This window comes from Misgurnus anguillicaudatus, chromosome 25 (genome assembly GCF_027580225.2).
Source record: "Misgurnus anguillicaudatus chromosome 25, ASM2758022v2, whole genome shotgun sequence".
NCBI classification, from domain to species: Eukaryota; Metazoa; Chordata; class Actinopteri; order Cypriniformes; family Cobitidae; genus Misgurnus; species Misgurnus anguillicaudatus.
Window position 1 is genome coordinate 34,403,483 of NC_073361.2, and position 27,390 is coordinate 34,430,872.

A 27,390-nucleotide genomic window follows, 5' to 3' on the forward strand; every position below is an offset into this window, starting at 1 on the left:
CCAGCATGCAGCCGGCGGACCGACTGCTTAATTTATGCAAAAGCGGCTGCCGCGGCGGTCCGCTGTCAGACCTGTTTGCGATTACGCCCTTATGACGCTTACTGCCGCCAGAGCACCGCCGGTGGTCCGCCGACTCATTGCTATTTTTTGCTATCTGGGCTGAATCTTATTTTATTTAAATGCTAAAAAACAAAGACATCAAATTTAATAATGTGGTATAATGTTTTCCTCAGACAACCAGTCATACATTTTGTCCCAAAAGCACACATTAATAGTATGTACAGTATTTCTAAATTATTCTATTTTGATTATAAACCCCTGGTTGTCAAATAACTGCAAAAAAGACTACAAAAATACTAATAAACTGTACATAACAATATTTTTCATACTGTGGTACCCCTTGGTTTTACTACAGTAACCATAGTTTTTTATTTTAATTGTAGTAAAACCATGGTTAATTTTTCGTAAGGGTACATTCAAAAGAAAGTACTTACTGTACTAACTGTACATTTTTAGGGGAGTATTTTAGCTTGTTTAATGATGATAATAATGAGCTGTGTCTGTCCACAGGAGATACATTTTACATCACACAAACAGCAACCTGAGATTTACATAAGAAAGGAAGTTCACTTTATCTGCTGTCAGAGTTATAAATCTTCTACTCTTACTAGTTCCCAAAGCGTCAAAGTCACAAGTCAGTCCGGCAGCGACAGCAGGCATTTAGCAGTAACATCAGTGATGTTTTAGCTTCTCCCGTCTAGCCCATGGTTGCTCTTGAAACCAGTCAGGTGCCATCCTCTGGTGTTCAGCGTGGTGTGCGCTGGAATCAATGAACAGAACGGTTTGATGCCTTTGCTACAACTGTGGAGACAGTGGCCACCATGCACAGTACTGCAAACAGCCACCTGTCAATGCAACACAACAGGGTTAGCAGACACTTGTCCACTGAGCTTGTTGTAGTAGAGTTCTGGAATCAGTCATCTGCTCTTCATTCGGGTAATTAAAGGCAATTTTAATAACATTTATTGTAAACTACTATTTAATTTACTGTATTTTTATAGGCAAATTTCAACGGAGGTAAAGTCTGAGGCTCTTGACATCCTGAATGAGCTTCACTCCAGTGTTCTCTATCCAATGTCAATCATGTGGACTTGCATTTACTTTACATTTACACGCTGCCACATTTCTTTAATTTGAGACGGTTGTATACTATTTTTATAGAGGCAGTTTCCCAGACAGGGCTTATCTCCAGACTAAAATTCATGTTTGATCTGCTTTTATTTAAAAACATTTTGCCATGACATATCTTAAAATACATCGGTGCCATTGTTTTGTCTCAAGATATACACCAGTAATGTTTTTTGTAGGGTATGTAAAAACTACTTAAATGTCCTAATATAACTAAAGCCTAGTCCTGGATTAATCTAAATCATGTCTGAAAAGGGATTATCTTAAGCCAAAACTATGAAATATAACTAAATTTAACAAACATGCCTTACTAAAAACATGACTTGTGCGCATTTTGAGGCAAAACAAAGAGTAGTGATGTATTTTAAGATATGTCAATGCAAGCTGTTTTTTGTTTGAACAGCTCCTAAATTTATTTTAGTCTAGGATTTATAAGAAAAAATGAGGAGGATGTAGAAAATCTTGATGAACTTGTTTATTTGTGGTAGCAGTGACAACCCAGCTAACAATTTTACGTTATAAAAACGTTCCCGGAACGTCTTACGAAAGTTTGGAAAACGTTTATTTTTTAACGTTCTTACAACGTTAAAAGCGTCCAGTTTTTTAGACGTGGTATTAACGTTAATGTGTGGTTATAAGAACGTTATTCAAAACGTTTTTAGAAAGGTTCAGTCTGTTGTTATATTAATGGTCTAATAACGTTTTTAAAAACGTTATTGAAACGTTCCATTCACCATTATATTCATGTTCTCAGAACGTTTTTTTAACGTTCGTAACAGGTTATAAAAACATTGTTTAAACGTTCTTACACAGTACAAACGTCCAGTTTTTTAGACATAGTATTAACGTTATTGTTTGGTTACAAGAACGTTTTTAAAAACGTTTCTAGAATGGTTCGGTTTGTTGTTATGTTAATGTTCTAAGAACGTGTTTTAAAACGTTATTAAAACATTCCAATCACCATGATATTACTGTTCTAAGGACGTTTTTAAAACCGTTCTTGAAACGTCCCATTTGCCATTATATTAATGTTCTAGGAACGTTTTTCTAACGTTTGTAACTGGTTACAAAAACATTCGGTTGAAACGTTCTAGGAACGTTAAAAACGTCCAGTTTTTTAGACGTAGTATTAACGTTATTGTTTGGTTACAAGAACGTTTTTAAAAACGTTTCTAGAATGGTTCGGTTTGTTGTTATGTTAATGTTCTAAGAACGTGTTTTAAAACATTATTAAAACATTCCAATCACCATGATATTACTGTTCTAAGGACGTTTTTAAAACCGTTCTTGAAACGTCCCATTTGCCATTATATTAATGTTCTAGGAACGTTTTTCTAACGTTTGTAACTGGTTACAAAAACATTTGGTTGAAACGTTCTAGGAACGTTAAAAACGTCCAGTTTTTTAGACGTAGTATTAACGTTATTGTTTGGTTACAAGAACGTTTTTAAAAACGTTTCTAGAATGGTTCGGTTTGTTGTTATGTTAATGTTCTAAGAACGTGTTTCCAAACGTTATTAAAACATTCCAATCACCATGATATTAATGTTCTAAGGACGTTTTTAAAACCGTTCTTGAAACGTCCCATTTGCCATTATATTAATGTTCTAGGAACGTTTTTCTAACGTTTGTAACTGGTTACAAAAACATTTGGTTGAAACGTTCTAGGAACGTTAAAAACGTCCAGTTTTTTAGACGTAGTATTAACGTTATTGTTTGGTTACAAGAACGTTTTTAAAAACGTTTCTAGAATGGTTCGGTTTGTTGTTATGTTAATGTTCTAAGAACGTGTTTCCAAACGTTATTAAAACATTCCAATCACCATGATATTACTGTTCTAAGGACGTTTTTAAAACCGTTCTTGAAACGTCCCATTTGCCATTATATTAATGTTCTAGGAACGTTTTTCTAACGTTTGTAACTGGTTACAAAAACATTCAGTTGAAACGTTCTAGGAACGTTAAAAACGTCCAGTTTTTTAGACGTAGTATTAACGTTATTGTTTGGTTACAAGAACGTTTTTAAAAACGTTTCTAGAATGGTTCGGTTTGTTGTTATGTTAATGTTCTAAGAACGTGTTTCCAAACGTTATTAAAACATTCCAATCACCATGATATTACTGTTCTAAGGACGTTTTTAAAACCGTTCTTGAAACGTCCCATTTGCCATTATATTAATGTTCTCAAAACGTTTTTCTAACGTTTGTGACAGGTTATAAAAACATTATGTTTTAAACGTTCTTAGAACGTTAAAAACTACGTTTTGACATTTTTATAAACTTTGTGTGGTTATGATAAAGTTATTAGAAAGTTTTTTAGAACGTTCCAGTCTTGTTATAAAAATGTTCCAATAACTTTAAAACATATGTTTAATCCCCATTATATTAACGTTTTCCTAACGTTTGCATTAAATTATAAAAACTTTGCTGAAGTTTTTTTGGTTATAAGAACATTATTCAAAACATTTTTAGAGGAACATTCAAGTCACTTGTCAGGGACAGAAGACAACAGAGGCAGAGAGTAAAATCAAACAGTTTATTAAAAGTTGTGGTAAATTGTAATGGTAAAAAATGAAAGTCCAGGTGAAGAGCAGGCACAAACACACCACCCAGTCACAGGTGTATTCCAGAGTATCCAAATATCCAACACAGATGATGACAATGACTGGAAGCCTCTGGTAGAATGAGTCAGATTAGTCGATGCAGAATACATACATTGCTAGCAGTGGACTGTGTGTTTGTGTGTGAGAGTCTTATTTGTTGCTGATTTTATAATGTGTTCCAGGTGATGTTTATTAGTAATTGGGTGATTTTGATCTGGTGAAGTGAGTGAGGGAAAAACCTGGCAAATCACTCATATAAACAATGTTTTTTATATATATTTAAAAAAATAACATTCCTTTCACTTAAATATTCTCAATGTAAATGTTATTGCAATTATATTTGTCTCTAAAATTCCAATATAGAAATTATAAAATGGAAAGCTAAAAGATTATTCATTAGACTTCCCACCCCACAGTTGAGTCAAGACTGGAACATTGAAATAATCAATTAGATTAAAATAAAATGTGACTGAATCACAAAAACCAGTCATAAGTAGCACATGTATATTTGTAGCAATAGCCAACAATTCATTTTATAGCTCAAAATGTTAGATTTTTATTTATGCAAAAAAGCATTAGGATATTAATCCAGGACTAGGCATTTTTATTTTTCTCATCCTTACATTTACTTAAATTTCTTTAAATCTAGGGCTGGGCCGATACAACTTTTTCATGTCTGATACCGATGTCGATGCCATAACCTTGAGTATTTGTTGATACCTAAACCTAACCAGTTACAAACGTTAGAAAAACGTTCTTAAAACGTTAATATAATGACAAATTGAAGGTTTCAAGAACGGTTTTAAAAACGTCCTTAGAACATTAATATCATGGTGAATGGAATGTTTTAATAACGTTTTGAAACACGTTCTTAGAACATTAATATAACAGTAAACCGAACCATTCTAGAAACGTTTTTAAAAACGTTCTTGTAACCAAACAATAACGTTAATACTACGTCTAAAAATCTGGACGTTTGTACTGTGTAAGAACGTTTAAACCTAATGTTTATGTAACCAGTAACAAACGTTAGAAAAACGTTCTTAAAGCGTTAATTTAATGGCAAATGGAACGTTTCAAGAACAGTTTTAAAAACGTCCTTAGAACATTAATATCATGGTGAATGGAATGTTTTAATAACGTTTTGAAACACGTTCTTAGAACATTAACATAACAACAAACCGAACCATTCTAGAAACGTTTTTAAAAACGTTCTTGTAACCAAACAATAACGTTAATACTACGTCTAAAAAACTGGACGTTTTTAACGTTCCTAGAACGTTTCAACCGAATGTTTTTGTAACCAGTTACAAACGTTAGAAAAACGTTCCTAGAACATTAATATAATGGCAAATGGGACGTTTCAAGAACGGTTTTAAAAACGTCCTTAGAACAGTAATATCATGGTGATTGGAATGTTTTAATAACGTTTTAAAACATGTTCTTAGAACATTAACATAACAACAAACCAAACCATTCTAGAAACGTTTTTAAAAACGTTCTTGTAACCAAACAATAACGTTAATACTACGTCTAAAAAACTGGACGTTTGTACTGTGTAAGAACGTTTAAACAATGTTTTTATAACCTGTTACGAACGTTAGAAAAACGTTCTGAGAACATGAATATAATGGTGAATGGAACGTTTCAATAACGTTTTTAAAAACGTTATTAGACCATTAATATAACAACAGACTGAACCTTTCTAAAAACGTTTTGAATAACGTTCTTATAACCACACATTAACGTTAATACCACGTCTAAAAAACTGGACGCTTTTAACGTTGTAAGAACGTTAAAAAATAAACGTTTTCCAAACTTTTGTAAGACATTCCGGGAACATACACAATAGTAACGTTTTCAATACTAGGGTATGAAGAACGTTCTGCTTACTATGCAAATATAATGTTTGCAATGCTACCGTTTGAAGAACGTTACATTACATACACAATAGTAACGTTTTCCATGCTAGGGTGTGCAGAAAGTTCTGATAACAAAGCAATTATAACATTTGCAATGCTACCGTTTTAAGAACATTATCTTACATACAAAATGGTAATGTTTTCAATGTTGCCGTTTTAAGAACGTTACATTACATACACAATGGTAACGTTTTCCATGCTAGGGTGTGCAGAATGTTCTGATAACAAAGCAATTATAATGTTTGCAATGCAACCATTTTAAGAACGTTACATGACATACAAAATGGTAATGTTTTCAATGTTACCGTTTTAAGAATGTTACATTACATACACAATGGTAACGTTTTCAATGTTACAGTTTTAAGAACGTTACATTACATACACAATGGTAATGTTTTTAATGCTAGGGTGTGCAGAAAGTTCTGATAACAAAGCAATTATAATGTTTGCAATGCTACCGTTTTAAGAACATTACATTACATACACAATGGTAACGTTTTCAATGTTACAGTTTTAAGAACGTTATACATACACAATGGTAACGTTTTTAATGCTAGGGTGTGCAGAAAGTTCTGAAAACAAAGCAATTATAACGTTTGCAATGCTACCGTTTTAAGAACATTATCTTACATACAAAATGCTAATGTTTTCAATGTTGCCGTTTTAAGAACGTTACATTACATACACAATGGTAACGTTTTCAATGTTGCCGTTTTAAGAACGTTCCATTACATACACAATGGTAACGTTTTCCATGCTAGGGTGTGCAGAATGTTCTGATAACAAAGCAAATATAACGTTTGTTACATTACATACACAATGGTAACGTTTTCAATGTTACAGTTTTAAGAACGTTACATTACATACACAATGGTAACGTTTTAAATGCTAGGGTGTGCAGAAAGTTCTGATAACAAAGCAATTATAACGTTTGCAATGCTACCGTTTTAAGAAAGTTACATTACATACACAATGGTAACGTTTTCAATGTTACCGTTTTAAGAACGTTACATTACATACACAATGGTAACGTTTTTAATGCTAGGGTGTGCAGAAAGTTCTGATAACAAAGCAAATATAACGTTTGCAATCTAACGTTTTAAGAACATTATCTTACATACAAATTGTTTATGTTTTCAATGTTTTCTTTTTAAGAACGTTACATTACATACACAATGTTATCGTTTTCAATGTTGCGTTTTTAAGAACGTTCCATTACATACACAATGGTAACGTTTTCCATGCTAGGGTGTGCAGAATGTTCTGATAACAAAGCAAATATAACGTTTGCAATACTGTTTTAATAATGTTACATTACATACACAATGGTAAAGTTTTCAATGTTACAGTTTTAAGAACGATTCATTACATACACAATGGTAACGTTTTCCATGCTAGGGTGTGCAGAATGTTCTGATAACAAAGCAAATATAACGTTTGCAATGCTACCGTTTTAAGAACGTTACATTACATACACAATGGTAACGTTTTCCATGCTAGGGTGTGCAGAATGTTCTGATAACAAAGCAAATATAACGTTTGCAATGCTACCGTTTTAAGAATGTTACATTACATACACAATGGTAACGTTTTCAATGTTACAGTTTTAAGAACGTTACATTACATACACAATGGTAACGTTTTCCATGCTAGGGTGTGCAGAATGTTCTGATAACAAAGCAAATATAACGTTTGCAATGCTACCGTTTTAAGAATGTTACATTACATACACAATGGTAACGTTTTCAATGTTACAGTTTTAAGAAAGTTACATTACATACACAATGGTAACGTTTTTAATGCTAGGGTGTGCAGAAAGTTCTGATAACAAAGCAATTATAACGTTTGCAATGCTACCGTTTTAAGAACGTTACATTACATACACAATGGTAACGTTTTTAATGCTAGGGTGTGCAGAAAGTTCTGATAACAAAGCAATTATAACGTTTGCAATGCTACCGTTTTAAGAACATTATCTTACATACAAAATGCTAATGTTTTCAATGTTGTCGTTTTAAGAACGTTACATTACATACACAATGTTAACGTTTTCCATGCTAGGGTGTGCAGAATGTTCTGATAACAAAGCAATTATAACGTTTGCAATGCTACCGTTTTAAGAACGTTATATTACATACACAATGTTAACGTTTTCCATGCTAGGTTGTGAAGAATGTTCTTATAACAAACCAATTATAACTTTTTCTATACTGTTTTAAGAATGTTACATTACATACACAATGGTAACGTTTTCAATGTTACAGTTTTAAGAACGTTACATTACATACACAATGGTAACGTTTTCCATGCTAGGGTGTGCAGAATGTTCTGATAACAAAGCAAATATAATGTTTGCAATGCTACCGTTTTAAGAATGTTACATTACATACACAATGGTAACGTTTTCAATGTTACAGTTTTAAGAACGTTACATTACATACACAATGGTAACGTTTTTAATGCTAGGGTGTGCAGAAAGTTCTGATAACAAAGCAATTATAACGTTTGCAATGCTACCGTTTTAAGAACGTTACATTACATACACAATGGTAACGTTTTTAATGCTAGGGTGTGCAGAAAGTTCTGATAACAAAGCAATTATAACGTTTGCAATGCTACCGTTTTAAGAACATTATCTTACATACAAAATGCTAATGTTTTCAATGTTGTCGTTTTAAGAACGTTACATTACATACACAATGGTAACGTTTTCCATGCTAGGGTGTGCAGAATGTTCTGATAACAAAGCAATTATAACGTTTGCAATGCTACCGTTTTAAGAACGTTACATTACATACACAATGGTAATGTTTTCAATGTTAATGTTTTAAGAACGTTACATTACATACACAATGGTAACGTTTTCAAGGTTACCGTTTTAAGAACGTTATATTACATACACAATGGTAACGTTTTCAAGGCTAGGGTGTGCAGAATGTTCTGCTAACAAAGCAATTATAACGTTTGCAATGCTACCGTTTTAAGAACGTTACATTACATACACAATGGTAACGTTTTTAATGCTAGGGTGTGCAGAAAGTTCTGATAACAAAGCAATTATAACGTTTGCAATGCTACCGTTTTAAGAACATTATCTTACATACAAAATGCTAATGTTTTCAATGTTGTCGTTTTAAGAACGTTACATTACATACACAATGTTAACGTTTTCCATGCTAGGGTGTGCAGAATGTTCTGATAACAAAGCAATTATAACGTTTGCAATGCTACCGTTTTAAGAACGTTATATTACATACAAAATGGTAATGTTTTCAATGTTGCCGTTTTAAGGACGTTAGATTGCATACACAATGGTAACGTTTCCAATGCTAGGGTATGTAGAACGTTCCGCTAACAATGCAATTATAACGTTTGCAATGCTACCGTTTTAAGAACGTTACATTACATACACAATGGTAACATTTGCAATGCTTGGGTGTGTAGAACGTTCCACTAACAATACAATAAAAACGTTTCTAATGCTAACGTTTTAAGGACATTTATTAATTGCAGATAACGTTAGGGAAACGTTCTACTAATGTTATTGCAAGAATGTTTTTGGATATCTTTGGGAGAACCTTAACAGAACGTTAGCCAAAGTTATAAGAACGTTCCCTGTTAGCTGGGAAAGCACGTCGTACTTTGGGTTCAGCGGAGTCAGATTGAACCCCGAGCAAAGTCAGACTTTATACAATTTCAAACCTGTTTTTTCCACCCCTAACCCTAATGAGGTATAATTAAGACTAGTACTACAAATGATCCCTGTCCACAACTGTGTGCTGAAACCGGTCATCGGATTTATCTGATCAGACTATCTTGGTACGCAACTGTGTGCTCAACCAAGTGATCAGATGATTTTAGACAGATGTCTTTTATTATCCTAGACCCTCTTTGACCTGTGTTGGTTCTCAAAATCTCATTTTTGCTACCATACTACTATTAATAAAATACCGCTTCAGGTTATATTATTGTATTGCTTCATCTGAGATTACCTTTATGATTATCAAGCCTTTGAGAGGGGTGAGCTTGTTTCAACAGCTAAGTTGGAGTGGAATCTGTTTCAATGCAGACTATAAATTCTTACAGACTAGTCTAATCCCTGTCTGTGAAACCGCCCCTTATTAGAGAGTAAAATGTTTAAAAGTTAGGGGCTAATCTGTGTCAATTTAATTTTAGAGTGTGGACTGTGGGAGGCTTCAAGTAAATAAATCCAAAAGCAGATACTTGGAATAATCAGCCATGAATGGAAATGAAGGCAATGCACTTGACCTTAATTATCGATGGGTTAGATCAGTGTTTCTCTGTGTTTTAGTCCTTGCGGACCACCTCCCAGAATGATTTAGATAAAACAACTGTGTCAACACATCAGCTTGTCATTGTGTTCATTCGGAAGACATTTCAAACATTCTGGGATGTGGCTGATGTGTTTAATCAGAGGTTTTATTATAGGAAGACATCTAATTCATTCTGGGAGGTAGGCCCGAGGACTGGAGATGGGAAAAATTGGTAATTTCAGTAAGTTAGGGTAAAGTAGAGTAAGGTAGAGTAAATATTTTCTAACAGTTTCTACAATTTTTTAAATTGAAATGATTGATATGTTTGTACTATCAGTTTTAGTTTTGTAGTGATGTTATTGTAAAAAAAAATCTTCAAAACATTTCTGATTCAGGATGCTTTAAATGCTGCAGTTTTATGCTCTTTTTATTGTTTGTAGTTTTATGATGATGTACTGCAGGGTTCCCCAAATCTTACCCTGGAGGGCCGGAGCACTACAGAGTTTAGCTCCTAACCCGATCAAACTTGCCCACCTGTGATTTTCTAGTGATCATGAAGACCTTGATCAGCTTGTTCAGGTGTTTTTGATCAGGGTTAGAGCTAAACTCTGCAGTGCTTCGGCCCGTAAGATTTGGGGAACCCTGGGGCCTGTTCTTCGTACGTCGCTAACTCAGTTAGCTGGATTTGATTGTTGATGATTTGGCATGATCTTGGATTATTTGGTTCTTCAAAGCTCATCCTAGAGTTGCTGTCATAGCAACAGGTCCGTAAGCTCAAACCTGCTCGGGAGCAGGCTTATTTCATGTAAACAAGATTAGTTTGTACCTTTTTAAGCGGATGTGATACGGAAAGTCTGACGCAGTCGCGTATTCTCCATTATACGAGCGCAATCTGCGTAAGATGCATGATTAATATAAAGAGCTTTTCAAATTCAACACGTAATAAAAAAAAAGATAGATTAATTAAATCTTTTAGCGATGTTATTTAAAAAATATATAACAACAAATATGCTTTTTTTGTACTTGTGCAACTTGTTTTTGTGTAACAGGTGTTTAGATTATTATTCTTAAACGAATGACAAGACAAACATGCTGATCAGATTCACTTTAAATTTGTTTGAATTTTCCTTAATAAAAGCAGCAATCAATTATACCCAGCATTAAAAGACGTTATATGTACAATAAAGACTATTACTCAGTGTGAAATAATTTTCATTTGAATAAACTAATCTCCTATTTTAGTTTTGTCTATAGATTGTCAAGTAGCTTACAATGTCATGCATGAAAGGGTTTTCGTTTAGTAATTTCTATCTATTCTATCATTAAAACTCTGTCTAAAAACATGTTACCCTGTCCCTTTCCTGTGACAAAAATGCCAATAACCAAATAAGTTTTTTTGCACACATTTTCACATATCTTTATCTTCTTTACCACACTTTTCTGTGCAAACTCAGCAAATTCAAGACTTTCAGTTAATGTGGGCTACTGCTTAAATTGTTGTAGTCAGTTATTAGTTATATAAGAATAATGTAATTGAAGTAAACTTATTTAACCACTTGCATATAGGCATATAGTTTCTCTAAAGGACTGAGAGGATTTCTTTACTGTCCTGTGCACTGCTCAGAAACAGTTGCACTTTATAATCTTTTGATGTAGAATAACATTACCATTCCCTTACTGCACATCATACTTCATTTAACACATTCTTGAGAACTGCTGGAAGTGTTGGTGTATTCCCTACAACTGCACAAAAGAAAGGAAAACACAATCTTATAATAAACTACCATTCAAATTTTATTTATCAGAAATTAAATTGTTGCATTGGCTGTGGGTTTATGAAAGAGCAACTGCTCCAGAGATGATCTGCACAATCAATCAGTTTAGAGACATCACTCCTGCCTGCACATCACATGAAGATGGAGGACCACCACCTGTTTTTATTCTGCTTTTGAAGTTGCTGTTACAAACAGACAAAATAGCATTTAAATGTTTTTAAAAGATACTTAAAGTACTTTAGGAGCATCACATTTTAATTACAATCATTAATTTCAATCTTTGACAAGCATAGTAAAGATATCAAGATTACATTTTTACAGAAAATTTTAAATTTTTTATGGTGATTTATGTACAAAAGTAGCTTTAACTGGGTTTTTAAATTCAGTGTCATAACTAGCTCGCGCACTGCAGGGGTTAAAAATGGGCGTGTTCTTGGCCATTATAACAACTGGCCAATCACAGCGTTGCTGATCAGTGTTTCTACTATCGATATGTGTTGCCTTTTCTTGCAGTGCACGAACGCGCAGTGATCTCAGATAATTCAATCATGCCATACTAATCATCAACAGCAGTGGTGTTCAAAGAACCGGATAAGCGAGATCATAATTAGTGGGATCTAAACATCTCAGATGTCTCATTTGATCTCGGATGTAGTAAGCGACGTACGAAGAACAGGCCCCTGATGTACTGTGTATGTCTTGTTTGCTCAGAAGTAGCCTACCAATAGCAACATTTCATTGAAATAAATAACCAAAATTATTAAAAAAAACGCTTCCTTTATTTATTTATGTTCAAATAAACTTGATTGATAATGACTTAATGGTCTGATAAATGGATCTAAAACATGAATGGATCAGATTTAAACAAGAAAAACTAACAGCGTGTTATGTTGTATCCGAAAGGTTGATTATATTTCAGATTATATAATTAGATTTTGTTTTGTAATACTGTTTGTCCTTAAATAAAGTGATCTGAACAGATATCTGTTTGTCATCAGAGTTTTTGCATGTAAGAACTGAAATTAAAGCCGTCTGATGTGTTTATTTGGCAGGCACTTTCATCCAAAGTAACTTAATGCGCATTCAAGTTACATTGTTTTAGTATCTGGGATTGAAGTCATGATCTTTACACAATCATCCCTGCTGAAAAAAACAGCATCAAACCAGCATGGGTATTATGCTGGTCTAGCTGGTGTTAATGCTTGTTTGGTGCTGGTTTAGCTGGTGCTAATGCTGGTGCTGGTTTAGCTGGTGTTCACTAGCAAACCAGCACCAAACCACAACATATGCTTGTCCTGCTGGCAGGGGCGGATCTACCGGGGTGGCACGGGGTGGCAGTTGCCACCCTAAATAAAAGCATTGCCACCCCATATGCCACCCCAGCGCTGGTATCCTAATATATATAATATATACCCGAGTAGGCTCTTTTAACCAGAAAGGCAATGCAGCTTTTCTCTGTGTGTGTTTAGGGGTGGGAGACACATATCTGACGATGATTGGTGTGTGTGTGTGTCTTAGAGGGGGTGGGACAACTACATAGCTGATTATGATTGGCTTAATTTCCATCGTTAGCCAATCAGAGGCAGCAGAGTTCATACCCGGTCATAGCCAAGCACGCACAGTCAGTCCGAGCAGAAAGTGTTTGCTTTTTAGTCATTAAACAGACAGGAGCTGTGTTAAACTGCGTCTTTATTTACCGGGCTCCGCGCTCAACAACGCGACCCGGCGCACACACACAACGTCATGACAGGAAACAGACCATATAAGGCACTTCACCGTAACATCTCCCTTTCTTTAAAGAATTGACACAAACTTAACTAAAATCCCACTATTAACATAACAACCCCAAAACATGCAAATTATATTACCAGCCCAACTCATCCTGTGCAACATTAACTAACTTAGTTCCTTGTTTTATTTTTGTGTTACTATATGAGACCGACTTTATAAATCAAGTCTCTGTGGTGGCCGTGACTGACGGCCGCTGCGGGTAATGATCGGGGTACCCAGCCGTGTGGGCATATACGGAACTGCCAGCCTTCGCTCCTGAAGTTGCTCTGGCTCACATTCTTTGATGTCCGATGTGTCATCCTCTCTGATTGTTGTTTCCTCGTAACTACTCACTGGGCCCTCTTGATTGCTCTCCTGCGTCGCTGCCTTTTGGTGGTCAAACATGACTGAGCGCTCAGCCCTTCGCAAATCCACTCGATTGCGCCTGTATAATGTGCCCTCCACATCCACCACATAAGATCGTGGGTTTACCTTTCCCAGACACTGACCTCTCCGCCACCGGCCCGTGCGATCTCCAGGCAGAGGTTTCATTCTTATGTGTTCGCCGACATTAAGCTCAGGGAGGTCTTTTGCTCTCGCGTCATAGTGGAATTTCGACATGCGCCTTTTCCATCTCAGTTTCTCCGAAACTCCTTCTATGACCTTGGGGAAAAGCAAACTGTTAGCTGTGGGAAGTCCCGTCCGAAGTCTGCGGGACATCAGTCGCTGTGCAGGACTGCTGTCTAACCCATCCGTGGGCGTGTTCCGCCAGTGAAGAATTGAAAGCCAGGGATCTGTTCCATCGAGTCTTGCCCTCTTACAGAGCGATTTCACGATCTTAACGGCTGATTCAGCTTTTCCGTTAGCTTTTGGGTGCTGAGGCGAAGATGTGACATGGATAAATCCCCACTGTGCTGCGAATTTCCTGAACTGTTCACACGCGAATTGCGGCCCGTTGTCAGTGATCACCTTATCTGGCTGCCCGTAACGTGCAAACTGAACCTTACAGCGTGTAATCACTGTGTCTCCTGTGAGATCTGGCAGCTGATCTATTTCCCAGTAATCTGAGTAGTGGTCCACCATAATAAGAAATTCTTTGCCACCGTAAGCATACAGGTCCATACTCACAATTTGCCAGGGGCGCACGGGGATATCATGTGACATCATCGTTTCCTTTTGCTGATTGTGCGCATACTCATTACATGCGGGGCAATTAGCCACAAAGTCTTTTATCTCCCATTTCATCGTAGGCCAGAACAGCGTTTCCCTCGCCTGTCTGTAGCAGGCCTCACCTCCAATATGAGTGGCGTGAATGCGATTCAGCATCGCTGCTCTCATTGCCTTCGGTATGATAACACATTGACCTCTGTAAAGCACCCCATTTTGAATATTCAGTTCATCTCTGAATGGCCAATACTCACGCACTGAGAGTAAGACTTCATCTTTGCGCTCTGGCCAGCCAGTCAGAACGATTTTTGCGAGCTCCTGCAATGCGTCATCGGCTTTTGTTTCGGTTACAATTTGCTGCAAACTGGAGTCGGTCACATTGAGGTGTTGAGCTTGGTCTATGACTGAAAACGCGACCTGAGCGCTGTCCATGGTACTCACAGTACATTGTCGTGGTCCAGGCTCATTTGTCCCCTGCCCGTCGAGTGCTGCTCTGCTCAGTGTGTCGCTTATGTACATCTCGGGGCCTGGCTTATATGTCACATTTAGGTTGTAGTTTTGAAGCTGCAACATCATGCCTTGGAGGCGTTTGGGGGCACTTAAGAGAGATTTTTTAAAAATTGTCACGAGGGGCTTATGGTCAGTTTCCGCCGTGATTGTCTCCCTGCCGTACAGATAGTGATGAAACCTCTGACATGCGAACACAATGCTCAAACACTCTTTCTCGATTTGAGCGTAGTTTTGTTCAGTACGAGTGAGTGCACGAGAGGCGAAAGCAACCGGTTGTCCTTGCTGAAGCAGACAGCAGCCCAAGCCGTTCTTGCTGGCATCACTTTGTATTGTCACTGGTTTGTCAATGTCATAATACCTCAGCACGGGCGTGTCTGCAATCATGCGTTTTATTTCTCAAACTGCCTCGTCATGTTTCGGGAGCCAATGCCAAGCTACGTCTTTGTCCAGGAGCCTGCGTAGCGGCTCACACACATCTGACAGCCGCGGGAGAAACTTGGCCAGGTATGTTACAAATCCAATAAACCGCTGTACTGCCTTCACATCCTGTGGTGTCGTCATCGCTAGAACTGCTTTCGTTTTTTCAGGGTCAATGCGTAGTCCTTCCGCTGACAATATGTGTCCGTGAAAATGCACTGCTTTCAGTTTGAATTGCAATTTTTTTTCACTCAATTGGAGCTTCACGGCTCTGCATCGCTCCATTAGAGCTCGGAGATTTTTGTCGTGATCTAACTCGGCTTCCAAATCCGAGTCACCACAGCCGACGACCAGTATGTCATCCGCTATGGGTTCTATGCCCCGGAGTCCCATCAACAGTTCGTGTTGCTTACGCTGATAGATTTCTGGTGCCACCGAAACGCCGAATGGCAGTTTACACCATCTCATTCGCCCCCATGGTGTCCAGAAAGTTGTCATGAAACTGCTTTCATCGTCCAGTTTACAGTGTAGGAATGCATCGCGAACGTCCACTAGCGTAAAAAGACGTGCTTTAGGCAGTTTATAAAGGATGTCTTCCAGGGTCGGCATGTGATAGTGTGATCTTTGAAGGGCTTGGTTCAGGTGTTTTGGGTCAATGCATATTCTTACTTTGTCTGGCTTGGCTATTACTACCATGTTGCTGATCCAAGGTGTCGGTTCGGTAATTGTTGTGATGTGTCCGTCTCTCATGTATTTGTCAAGCTGTTCTTTCACTCTGGCCTTCAAAGCTACCGGCACGTTACGCGGCGCGCATTGCACAGGTGACACGCTGCTGTCGAGCACAAACCGAACATCTCCTGGTACTGACTCAACTGGGTCATTAAACACATCCTTGAAATTGCTGGTTAATTGTTGCTTCGTGAGAGGCGTGTCTGTGCATACGACCATTCTGTGAAGCTTATCTGGTATGGTAAATTTCATAAGTCCTAGCCGTTCACAAGTGTCACCCGAGAGTAACGGCTCTTGGTCGGCTTTGACCACCTCAAAAACAAGCTTGTGTTTAGTGCCATTCACTGTGCATTCTGTATGAAATCGCCCGAGAGAAAACATTGTGGCGCCCGAATACAGTTTCAGTCTGGTTGTACTTGGTTGCAGGGGGCTTTCTGGATCCAGTTTCTCTTTGATTATACGGCTCATAACATTACAAGTCGCTCCCGAGTCTAGCTGACAGGCCTGCTTTCTTTTGTTAAGCGTCAAGTTAACAAACCATCTTGGACCTGGGGACTTTACCGTGTCACTGTGCTCCTCAGCAGCGAAAAGTCGTCCCTCGCTGTATGGTGCTTGTTCATCCTGAGTCTCGTCCGTTATTGCATTAACTCTGCCAGACCGGTCTGGTCTCTGTCTGGCTCTACACACCTTTGCGAAATGATTTAATACACCACAAGATCGACACGTCTTTCCGTATTCGGGGCACTGCTCTCTGCCTTATAAGTGACCGCCCCCACAATACTTGCAACCCACAATCCAGAACTATTGATCATTGTATATTTCCCCATCCAGGCGTATCAGTCTCAGAGCTTGAGCAATATTCACAGTGTCAGTGATTGTGTTGTCGATTGTTTTCACACGTTGTTCCGTTGCTTCTGCCAGCCGGCATATCTCCACAGACTGTGACAAAGTCAGTTCACGTTCACGCAGCAGGCGTCGCCTAGTGTTTTCATTGGCAATGCCCAGGACAAGTCTATCGAGGATCATTTCATCTTTGAGCTGTCGGTATTCGCAGGTTGATGCCCGTTCCCGCAGCCTCGTGAGGAAGCTGTCTATAGGCTCATCCACTTCCTGCTTGCAACACCCGAACAGATATCTTTCATAAATTACATTTTTTGCGGGCTTGAAATAGTCTCCTAGGGCATCAAGTATGGCTTTCGGATCTTTTGTTTGTTCCTCGCTCAACACAATATTATGACTGTAGATATGCCGACATTCATTGCCCAGTAATCGTCGCAGTGCTGCCGCTCTCACCTCTTTGGGCTTCTCAATCAACCCCGTGGCCAGTTCATAGTCTTCGAATTCGGCTCTGAAATTATCCCAATTTTTGGAAATGTCACCCGACATCCGCATGCCCTCGGGGGCAGGAATGCTGTTTGCAGCCATGTTTAGGATCTAGCGTCCACTTCTGACACCATGTTTGCTTTTTAGACATTAAACAGACAGGAGCTGTGTTAAACTGCGTCTTTATTTACCGGGCTCCGCGCTCAACAACGCGACCCGGCGCACACACACAACGTCATGACAGGAAACAGACCATATAAGGCACTTCACCGTAACAGAAAGTCTTTTACCATGTAAAAAAGCCCGCACAGTTTGCCAACTTGGTGACTTTGTCGCTATATTAAGAAACTTTTTAGACCCCTTTAGCGACTTTATTAAAAAATCGACTAGGACAAATCTAGCGATCTTTTCTGGCGTGGTTGGAGACTTTTGGAAACTGCCGTGAAAGGATGCATCGCCCCATCCAAGGCACTCACATACAGCCCGGTTCTCACGCTGCAGTCCATCCGTGATCCGAGTCGCACAAACCCGCGACAACAGAGCGATGGAAAGTACAACGAGCTCAAAACAAAGGTAGCGGACGCAAGCACAAAGTATAAAAAGCACAAACGTTACTTTTTCATCGTTGAGGTGAAAGGCAAGAATGTTTATGAACGTGCAACTTATGCCCATCGATCTCTTCACGTCTGTAGCAAGTAATTCTGATCTATTAAAGCACCTCACATCATCACGCATCCCGGCAAAACATTAGTGGTTTCTTTTTAGTGTCTTTAAATGATTAAGTTGAGCATCACATCACCAAATCAGAGTACTTAATACGGTCATATTTTACAGATAAATGTTGCATCAGGATAAAAATACAAAAATTAAACTGTTGATTGTTGTAAAATATTGCCTGAGTTGCTTGGTAGTTAAAACTACTGAACTGCAGGTTTGTGTAAGCAGTAAATATCTTTTAAGCAGTTCTTTCTAGTTAGCCCGTCATGTCTTGTTAGCTACTTCAGCAATCAAAATATTCCAAACGTGCATATATGAAATCGCTCATTATGATATTGCCTAATGTTTTTGTTTGTCTTCATTAAGGAGACAAAACTATTCAGTGTTGTGTATGTTTAGAAAGCTTGAAAGACAGCTTAATGCTGCATTTTCCAGGATAATATGAAAAGAAAGGCTGATATCCATTTTTTTTAACCAAAAAGAATAGAAAAATCAAATACTATGGGAGTGGAAGGTACAAATAAAACAGAAAAATATGTTGTGGGGAAAGGAGTAGATGAAGTCATGAAAGAATGAAACATATGGATGGCAAAGAGCTAAAAAGAAGTGAATAGACAGAAATCCATCATGAAGTGAGTGAAAGGATTAAAGAAGAGGGTTATGAGATGTGTGCCTTTCAAATATGTTTTACATTAATATAAACTAGGCAAACCTATTTTATTTATATAACAGTCTTTATACCATTATGTTCAACCTTGCTCATCATGGTTACAGTCAGTGTTTTTAGATATTGGTAAGATGTATGTTTTAACTTAGTATTAAGACAAAGGGTGCTACAGTAGAGATGCTAAAGGTAGCTGCTTGGGTACTTATAGGAACATTTGTTGTTGCGTTTTTTATGTTATAAAAAATTGAGGTCCAGTGTATACACCGAATATAGTATATACAGTATATCATTTCTTGTATCCACGACAACCATGCAAGGATGCTTACTTCATTGCCACCCCTCGTAGTTCTCATGCCACCCCCTTGCCAACCCATGAATATTTTTCTAGATCCGCCCCTGCCTGCTGGTATGGTATGGTATGCTGGTATCAGCAGGGATGTAACAATTGATCTATGAAAAATTGCCTCATATATTGTTCTGACTTTTTTTTTGTGTTTAATTTAAGTATTCTTTTTAATTAAATGTGAATGATTTTGTAGTATTTATTACATCTGTTTTACTTGAAGTGAGTCGACAACCTGTGAAAGGACCTGAGTTCAAGCTGTGCTTGTGTGAGTGTGCGCGCTCATGTGTGTGTCTTTGCGTGGAAGCGTGCCCGCGCGCGCGTGTGAGGGCGTGTCCGCTCATATGAACGCTTGTCTTGGTCACTCGCGATTCACGCGCTTTTGGTTCGCAATCCGCCATAAAATCAAAGAAGAAGAAGATTCACGCGCTTGCGGCTAAACTCGAACGGAAGGAACGCAACATACCGTAAGTAACGAATTAATGTTTCAGATCATCCAGATGTATTTTTCTTTATGAAGATTATGGAACATGGTATTTAACATGTGGTTAGATTTTTGAATCTCTTGGGTCTTCTATAGAAGAATACTCCGCACTGAGAATTAACGTAGTTAGTGTAAATATTTATGCAATACTGTTTTCTTTACATGTTCGGCAAACTTCTTGGACAACCAAACAGCAGATCATTGTCATTACGTTTACTCTAACGTCATTACGTTTTCAAGGTGCTTTAACAGAGCAAAACATCGGACCAATCAAAAGCATTTCTGGTACATATTAGTCCAATAGGATGAAAGAGGGGTTTAGGTGCTCCACGATTACTATGAGGAAGTTTAAAAAGAGCAGTAAATCGTGACCATCATTTCAATGTTTTGATTTCCATTTATTAATTTAGCAAACACAACAGATGTTTTTCGGTTTTATTACAAACGAAAACTGACACAACGCTTTTTTTGCTTTTGTTTTCAGAGTGTGAATATGGAGTCTCTTTCTGCAGCAAACACACACTTTTCCCTCAATGTGTTTCAGAAGATCAGTGATGAAAATGCTTCAGCAAATGTCTTTTATTCTCCTCTGAGTCTCTCTGCAGCTCTTTCGATGCTGTCACTCGGGGCAGCTGGAAACACAGCGGCCCAAATGTCTCAGGTGATAAACCTAACCTAACCCTAACCATCCTAACCTGATGACAGCAGCAGATCTGTATGTAGGACTGTACGTACTGTAGGGCTTTTTGCATTTACATTGGTCTTTAGCTACGCTGAAAAAGCAAATACACGAAACGATTTAGATAAGATGCTAACAATGGTTCATTGATGATGAATGTTTCAGTCCAGTATGGTTTGTTTGTTTATGGGGTTACTGGTTTCGTCATGGGTGTGTCTCTCAGTATGCACTTTGAAATAAGTGATCAAAGGGCCTTTGATAATGAAATGGAGCTAGTGTATGATTCTTCTGTCACTTAAGGGAGTATCTGTAATTTATTACCTTTATGACCAGCAGTAAAGCTAAGTCAGTCCACAGGATTTAACCAACTGCGAATAACGTTGAGATGCTGAGAGAGAAAGAGAGTCAACATTCAAAGCTGAATTTATAGTCTATCTGATCAAAAAATGATTTGATTTATACTGCGTTCACATAGTTAAATCAGCAAATATTTTCAGTGAACTGAAGCAAAAGTGATTGCCAGTGAGTTCCTTTGAAGAGTGAAAATCATTTAAAATCTCTTTTAACGTCATGTTGTCGAATGATTCGGCTCACGCTGACTTATTGAGAAGCAGGCACCATCTGCGACAGTGTCACAGATTACATTTCAATACAACTTAAAATGGCCCATTTATTTAAGAATTAATGAATATCATAGTGATTGTAATGCAGTCATGTTCAAACACTTAACAACTCAATCAATAACACGGCGAGAAGTTCAAAAACCCTTAGGGGAAACTGGGGCTGGTTGTCTCACGGGTTGGTTGTCACACTGCTTATTCCAGACATACTACATGGTGCTGTGGTACAGTTTTGATATCAATTTGTTAGCCTTTAATAGCTTACTCATTTGCACTTGAAATTTTGCTGAGCAGACACAAAACATTGACGTTAGGAGACAATTTTTAATTTTTATGGGTCAGAGTAAATTTTCATGTTGGTGTTGTTTTTGTGTTGAGATCTTGTAGGATATTAGTCAGTCAAAAACAAAACACTCATTAAAAAGCCAAAAGTAGTAGCTTTATTTTGAATAATCTTTTAGCGATCAAGTTAAAGCCGTGTGGCAGCTAGCTTATCATGTTTGTCAAGAAGTCAGTTGGGGATGGTTGTCACATAGCTTGCGGGGTTGGTTGTCACATAAGAATATTGGACATATAGGGGCGGTTTCCCGGACAGGGATTAGACTAGTCCTAGACTTAAACACTTTTAAGAGCTCTCCAAACTGAAAACAACTTGCACTGACATATCTTAAAATACATCAGTGCCCTTTGTTTTACCTCAAAATGCACACAGGTAATGTTTTTATTAAGGCATGTTTGTTAAAACTAGTTATATTTCCTAATTAAATTAAGGCCTAGTCTTGGATTAAGCTAATTCTGGTCCAGGAAACCGCCCCATAGACCTTTTAAGACTGTTCGTCTGTTTGTTTGTTTGTTTTTGTTTGCTGTTAAAATAAAATAAAGCATTAAATAAAGAGGTTTTAACACTAAAAATTATTTCATTTTATTTCTCAACAAAGTAGACAATGGGCTTTATGTCCAGCTGCACTACTTCCTGAACTTCGGCCAGCTTCTTGTTTCCTGTCTGCCATTGTTGGACGGGTTGATTAATCCAGGTGTGTCTGACCTCAGTAGTCACAACAACAATAACCAGACGCACCTGGATTGGTCGGTTTGTCCAATGGTGGCAGGCGGGAAGCAGGGAGCTGGCTGAAGTTCATAGTGCAGCTGGGCATAAAGCCTATTCAAGTAACTGATCACCCACTTTAATTCCATTGTTTAAACATAAGGGGCATTAATAACAACTATCATAGTGGTGAATTCATATTAAAACTTATTTGCAGTTTCTAGCTTAAAAAAATAAAAAGTTACACATTATCTTTTCAGATCCCAATTTATCACTGAAATCCTATTGAACCACTATAGGGACAACCAACCCCATACCCTGTGACAACAAACCCCGTGATGGGGTTGTTTGTCACATTGTGTCAGAGTGTCTTTGATGGTTAATTACTTCCTGTTACAATACAATCGAAAAGTAAAAAGTATACACATTTAAAGCCAAGACTCCAAAGTTTCATTTTTATGTAGGAATTACTGCTGAAAGATTTTTTGAAGAGCAATTCGTGCATGAGTAAAAATTGTGACAACCAACCCCGGTCTCCCCTAAGTGCCACTTTGTCATACACCATTTTTTAGGCTTGTGTTTTGGTGGCAGGTGACAAGTAAATGTTATATCCTCAAGGGTCATTTTCTTTATGATTGTTTTTTGTTAACATTTATATTATAAAGATATTTTGATATAAGCAGCGTTCTTGCAGCACCAGCAATGTTTTTTTGATTTGACCTTGAAGGTTTCTTTGTAGAAATGTGTCAGCCAGATATATCCGTTTAAATCTGTGCTTGTTTAATAGGGTTGAATGTTGTTTAGTTGGTTCTGTCGCACTTGCTGTATGCATAGTGGATCTTCTTTTATGAAGCATGGATGAGGGTTGGGCGTGGGATCTTTTTATCATCCTGTTTCAAATGTTTTACTTCTTAAAGATAAGGCAGCATTATTTAAATATATTACAGCAATTGTTCATCACCATTTGTCTCCAGACTTTGCATTTTCCCTCAGCAGCGGGTGATATACATGACGGCTTTAACAAGCTCATGGGCGATCTTAACAAAGCGGAAGCTCCATATGCTCTGAGTCTTGCCAGTCGTCTGTATGGAGAGCAGTCCTACCAGTTTGTTGAGGTGATGTTAGTTTATTCACAGAAATGAATGAAACATTCCGTTAACCGTATGAGCCCAATGAGTTACCCAACAATGCAGTTTGTCAATCCTTATTTTTTATTATAGAAATTTCTTAGTGACACAAAACAATACTATCAAGCTGGTCTGGAAACGGTGGATTTTAAACAGAACGCAGAAGCTGCACGAGTCAACATCAACAGCTGGGTGGAAAAAAATACTCAAGGTGACAAAACCATCATGAAGATAACATCATCTCTTCAACTTGGGACAACACGCTGTTAAAACAGCTCAACCTGGCCTTGTCCTGCCTTTTTTGTATATGCTGTTGATAGTAATTCGATTAATGATTGATACTGTGATCTGAATATTTCACAGAAATGTGTTGTAGTTGTAGTGTCCCATTAGTTACTGTCTTTTATAAAATGTTTTCTCTTAAATGAGTTTATTTCCCGCAAACAGCAACATTACACACTAACTAAAGTAGAACATATGAAAGCATAGTAGGCCCATCTTGATATAATTTGATTTAATTTGATTTAATGTTCCTGCTATAAGGAGTTTTAATATCTATTTATAATAACAGAGAAGATCAAGGATCTGCTGGGGGAGGGAGATGTTGACACACTGACAAGACTCGTGCTGGTAAATGCCATCTACTTTAAGGGAATCTGGGAAAAACAGTTTCACGTGGAAAGAACCACAGAGGAGCAGTTTAAGTTGAACAAGGTGAGATTTTCAGTTCTGAGTGATCATGCCATTATAAGGACATTGAGTGTTATTGAGAGCATGTAAATGTATCATATGGGTTTGTTGACAGAATGAAATGAAGCCCGTACAGATGATGCATCACAAGGCCAAGTTTCCTTTGGCCTTTATCCCTGATGTAAAATGTCAGATCCTCGAGCTGCCGTATGTTGGGAAAGATCTCAGCATGTTGATCATGCTTCCGATTGAGATGGAGGACGACACCACTGGCCTTCAGAGAGTAAGCTTGTTTATCACTAAAGTAGAGGTCTTCACGGGTCCACCTAGATCCGAAAACCCGATGTCCGACCCGAGACATGAGTGGGTTCGGGTATAAAAGTTCCACGTGTGGCACGTGTCGGGTATAATATCAGCGCCCCCGGGTCTCGGGTAATTTAAAATCAATGTGTTTTTGCAGAACGGACACGTGAAGATCGGGACTATCTCGTGTGTGGGCATTGAATCCTTTCCCAAACCCTCCTCTGTTTTTCAAGAGCGCTTGCGACATCATGTGGCTAGCGGTAGGTTAATTTTAGTGGAGACAGACCTGTCAGTCACTTTTAAATGCACATTTGAGCGGTTACCTTGTTGTTGTTTTCAGATAACAAATGAGCAGAAATGGAGCAGCTGGCCAAATTGGTTGCAAGGCCATCAGGTTTTTTTCTGTCTGACTGTGTGGGGATGAAGACTGCACACACACGTCGGTACAGTTTCCATTCGGGTACAGTCGGGTTCATAAAACAATTGCCACTGGGTCGGGTCGGACTCGGGTCTCAATTTCGGGTTGGGTCTTTCTTTGGACCGGAAAAGACCTCTAATATGTTGTCTCATTCAGAATAGAAAAGTTTTTTTCAAACTAAGATTACAGTCAGAGATGTGTGCACATCATTTCCTGTTGTTTCCTGTTTCACGCATTAACACCAATATTTTATCCAGCTGGAGAAAGCACTGACCTATGAGAACTTGATGGAGTGGACTCGACCCGACATGATGGACATTCTGGAAGTGCAAGTATCTCTGCCTAAATTCAAGATGGAGGAGACCTATGACATGAAAGGTCTTCTCGTCAGCTTGGGAATGGTGGATGCATTTGATTCGACGAAGGCTGACTTCTCAGCCATGTCCCCCAGCAATGATCTGGTGCTGTCCAAGGTGGTGCATAAATCATTTGTAGAAGTAAATGAAGAGGGAACGGAAGCTGCTGCGGCTACTGGCGCCGTCATGATGATGCGCTGCCTCATGCGTCCAGAGTGCTTTAAAGCTGATCACCCTTTTCTCTTCTTCATACGTCATAATCCCACCAAGAGCATACTCTTCTATGGACGCTTTTGCTCTCCTTGACCTATTCATATTCATATCATCAATCTGTGCCTAACTGCACCTACTCCTCTTTTACACATTTTATTTACCTTAATTCCAGTGAGGGTTCCTCTATAGGATAAGATTTAAAATTGAATGTAACCCTGACCTAATAAATCATGATTGTGAAATTGCTCTGTTGTTTGACCTTCATACTTCGAGAAAAGCAAATTTGATTCTAATGTTAATCTGCACATAAGGATGTTTTACACTTCTGTTTCACATTGTTCATACTTAACCAGGGGTTAAGAGATAACCATGTGTATTCATAATCTGCCGTTTCCCACTGCGCATTTCTAATCACTGGGTTAACAATTTTCATTTGCATATTTTAGGTGTCAACAGTCAATAATTGGATAAAAACCAAGTCAAACGGACTAAATTAAAATAGCACACTGTCACTATAAATAACTGCTTGTCTCGCACTTTCGCATCAGTGACAAAACAGTTTGCGATTCATGTGTTTTCAGTACACAGATGGTGATATGAGGTGGTACGTGCTCTTTAGATTCTGATTGGCTGTCCATTGCTAAGCATCGAGTCATAGCATTATAACTCCACTTCATTTCACACTGCATGCGGTTGACAATGTAATGCAGGATTATCTCCGCAAAAGCAGGGGTAACTCTTCAGAGCAGGCATTTATAACCCTAGGGTAATTTTAGGGATAACCCCGCTTCTAAATTACAAGTGTGAAACGCTTCTTAATCTAGGGTTAAAAGTGGGGTTTATAACGAAGATATTCCAGGGTTAAGTGCAGTGTGAAAAGTGCAATTTCGAGAAAGACCTTAGGTTGTAGTGTAAATATTGGGGCAGGGCCTTTGATTCAAACACTCTGTAGTGTAAAAATACGTATATAGAATCACATTGAAATACACTGAATTATATTTTGTTTTAATAAATAAGTTATGTTCTTTTTACTGTATGTCCTTGGTATTGCATTAAAATAAATATTAGGATCAATACAGTGAGATTAGGTCTGCTGGCCGACAGGGAGTCGCTGTGCTGCAATATAAGAAAATGCAGGCAGAAAAAGAACAACTTTATCAGTATGACAAAACTGAAAATGCTCACAACACAACTAAATAAAAACACGTTAGGGGTAAGTGATGAATACGAATATGCATCTCTGAAGGGTCCGTGTACCTTTGGATAATTTGTTTTTTTCTTTAAAATGAAAAACCAATAAACAGTTAATTTATCACACATTCCACTCTACTCTTGAACACAAAACATTAGTTTTTTGGTTTGTTTTTGTCAGAATTTGATCTAATGCATCAAATAAGTATTCAATAAAACCAAAACGAAGCAGCATGAAGCATCGTCTTTTTTTGTAACTTGTTAGTTTTGTATTAAATATCCGTTAATGCACACAGATTCATTCTAATAGCCCTATCAACCGTCGAAAAGTTTTTTTTGTCTAATTTGCACATTAAAAGACATCTTTAAAATGTGGGGTTTTCATGCGCCCAAAATGCTGTTGTTGTGTAAATAAATGATCTCTAAAACTAAAACAAAATAAACGTGACATAAATGTACCTGAGGTCAAATGAATATGATTGAAAGAAATACATATTTATATAAAAGTACAGCTTTTATTTTAGAAAAACTTTAATTCATTATTACTGTAACAATGTTATGAAAAACTGTTTCAATAAATTAAAGGAACACAAATGGAGATATGAGATGCTAATCATTCCAACCATCCTGAAACCAATAATAAATTGAGTCTGCAAGCACTCTTCAGAATATGTTGCTCTTTAGTCTTTGATGAGTGATTTGTGAGGTTGATCCTTGTTGCCACCCCTTTTTCTTTGAAAGAAGCTTCAACAGTCTGCATAAATTAAAAAACTGGTTCCAAAGCACAGTGACATAGGGCCCTATTTTAACGATCTGAAACGCAAGTCCAAAGCGCAAAGCGCAAGTGACTTTGTGGGCGGA

General features: G+C 37.8%; 1 protein-coding gene across 1 annotated transcript; it reads left to right on the forward strand.

Annotated features, from left to right (window-relative positions):
• The first annotated feature begins 19,711 nt into the window (after window positions 1-19,711).
• serpinb1l3 (serpin peptidase inhibitor, clade B (ovalbumin), member 1, like 3) lies at window positions 19,712-25,583 on the forward strand. Its single transcript, XM_055182639.2, has 7 exons — window positions 19,712-19,870; window positions 20,372-20,548; window positions 23,206-23,346; window positions 23,452-23,569; window positions 23,930-24,072; window positions 24,164-24,331; window positions 25,027-25,583. The coding sequence occupies exons 2-7, from the start codon at window positions 20,381-20,383 to the stop codon at window positions 25,429-25,431; spliced, it is 1,143 nt and encodes a 380-aa protein (XP_055038614.1). The 5' UTR covers window positions 19,712-19,870; window positions 20,372-20,380; the 3' UTR covers window positions 25,432-25,583.
• The last annotated feature ends 1,807 nt before the right edge of the window (window positions 25,584-27,390 follow it).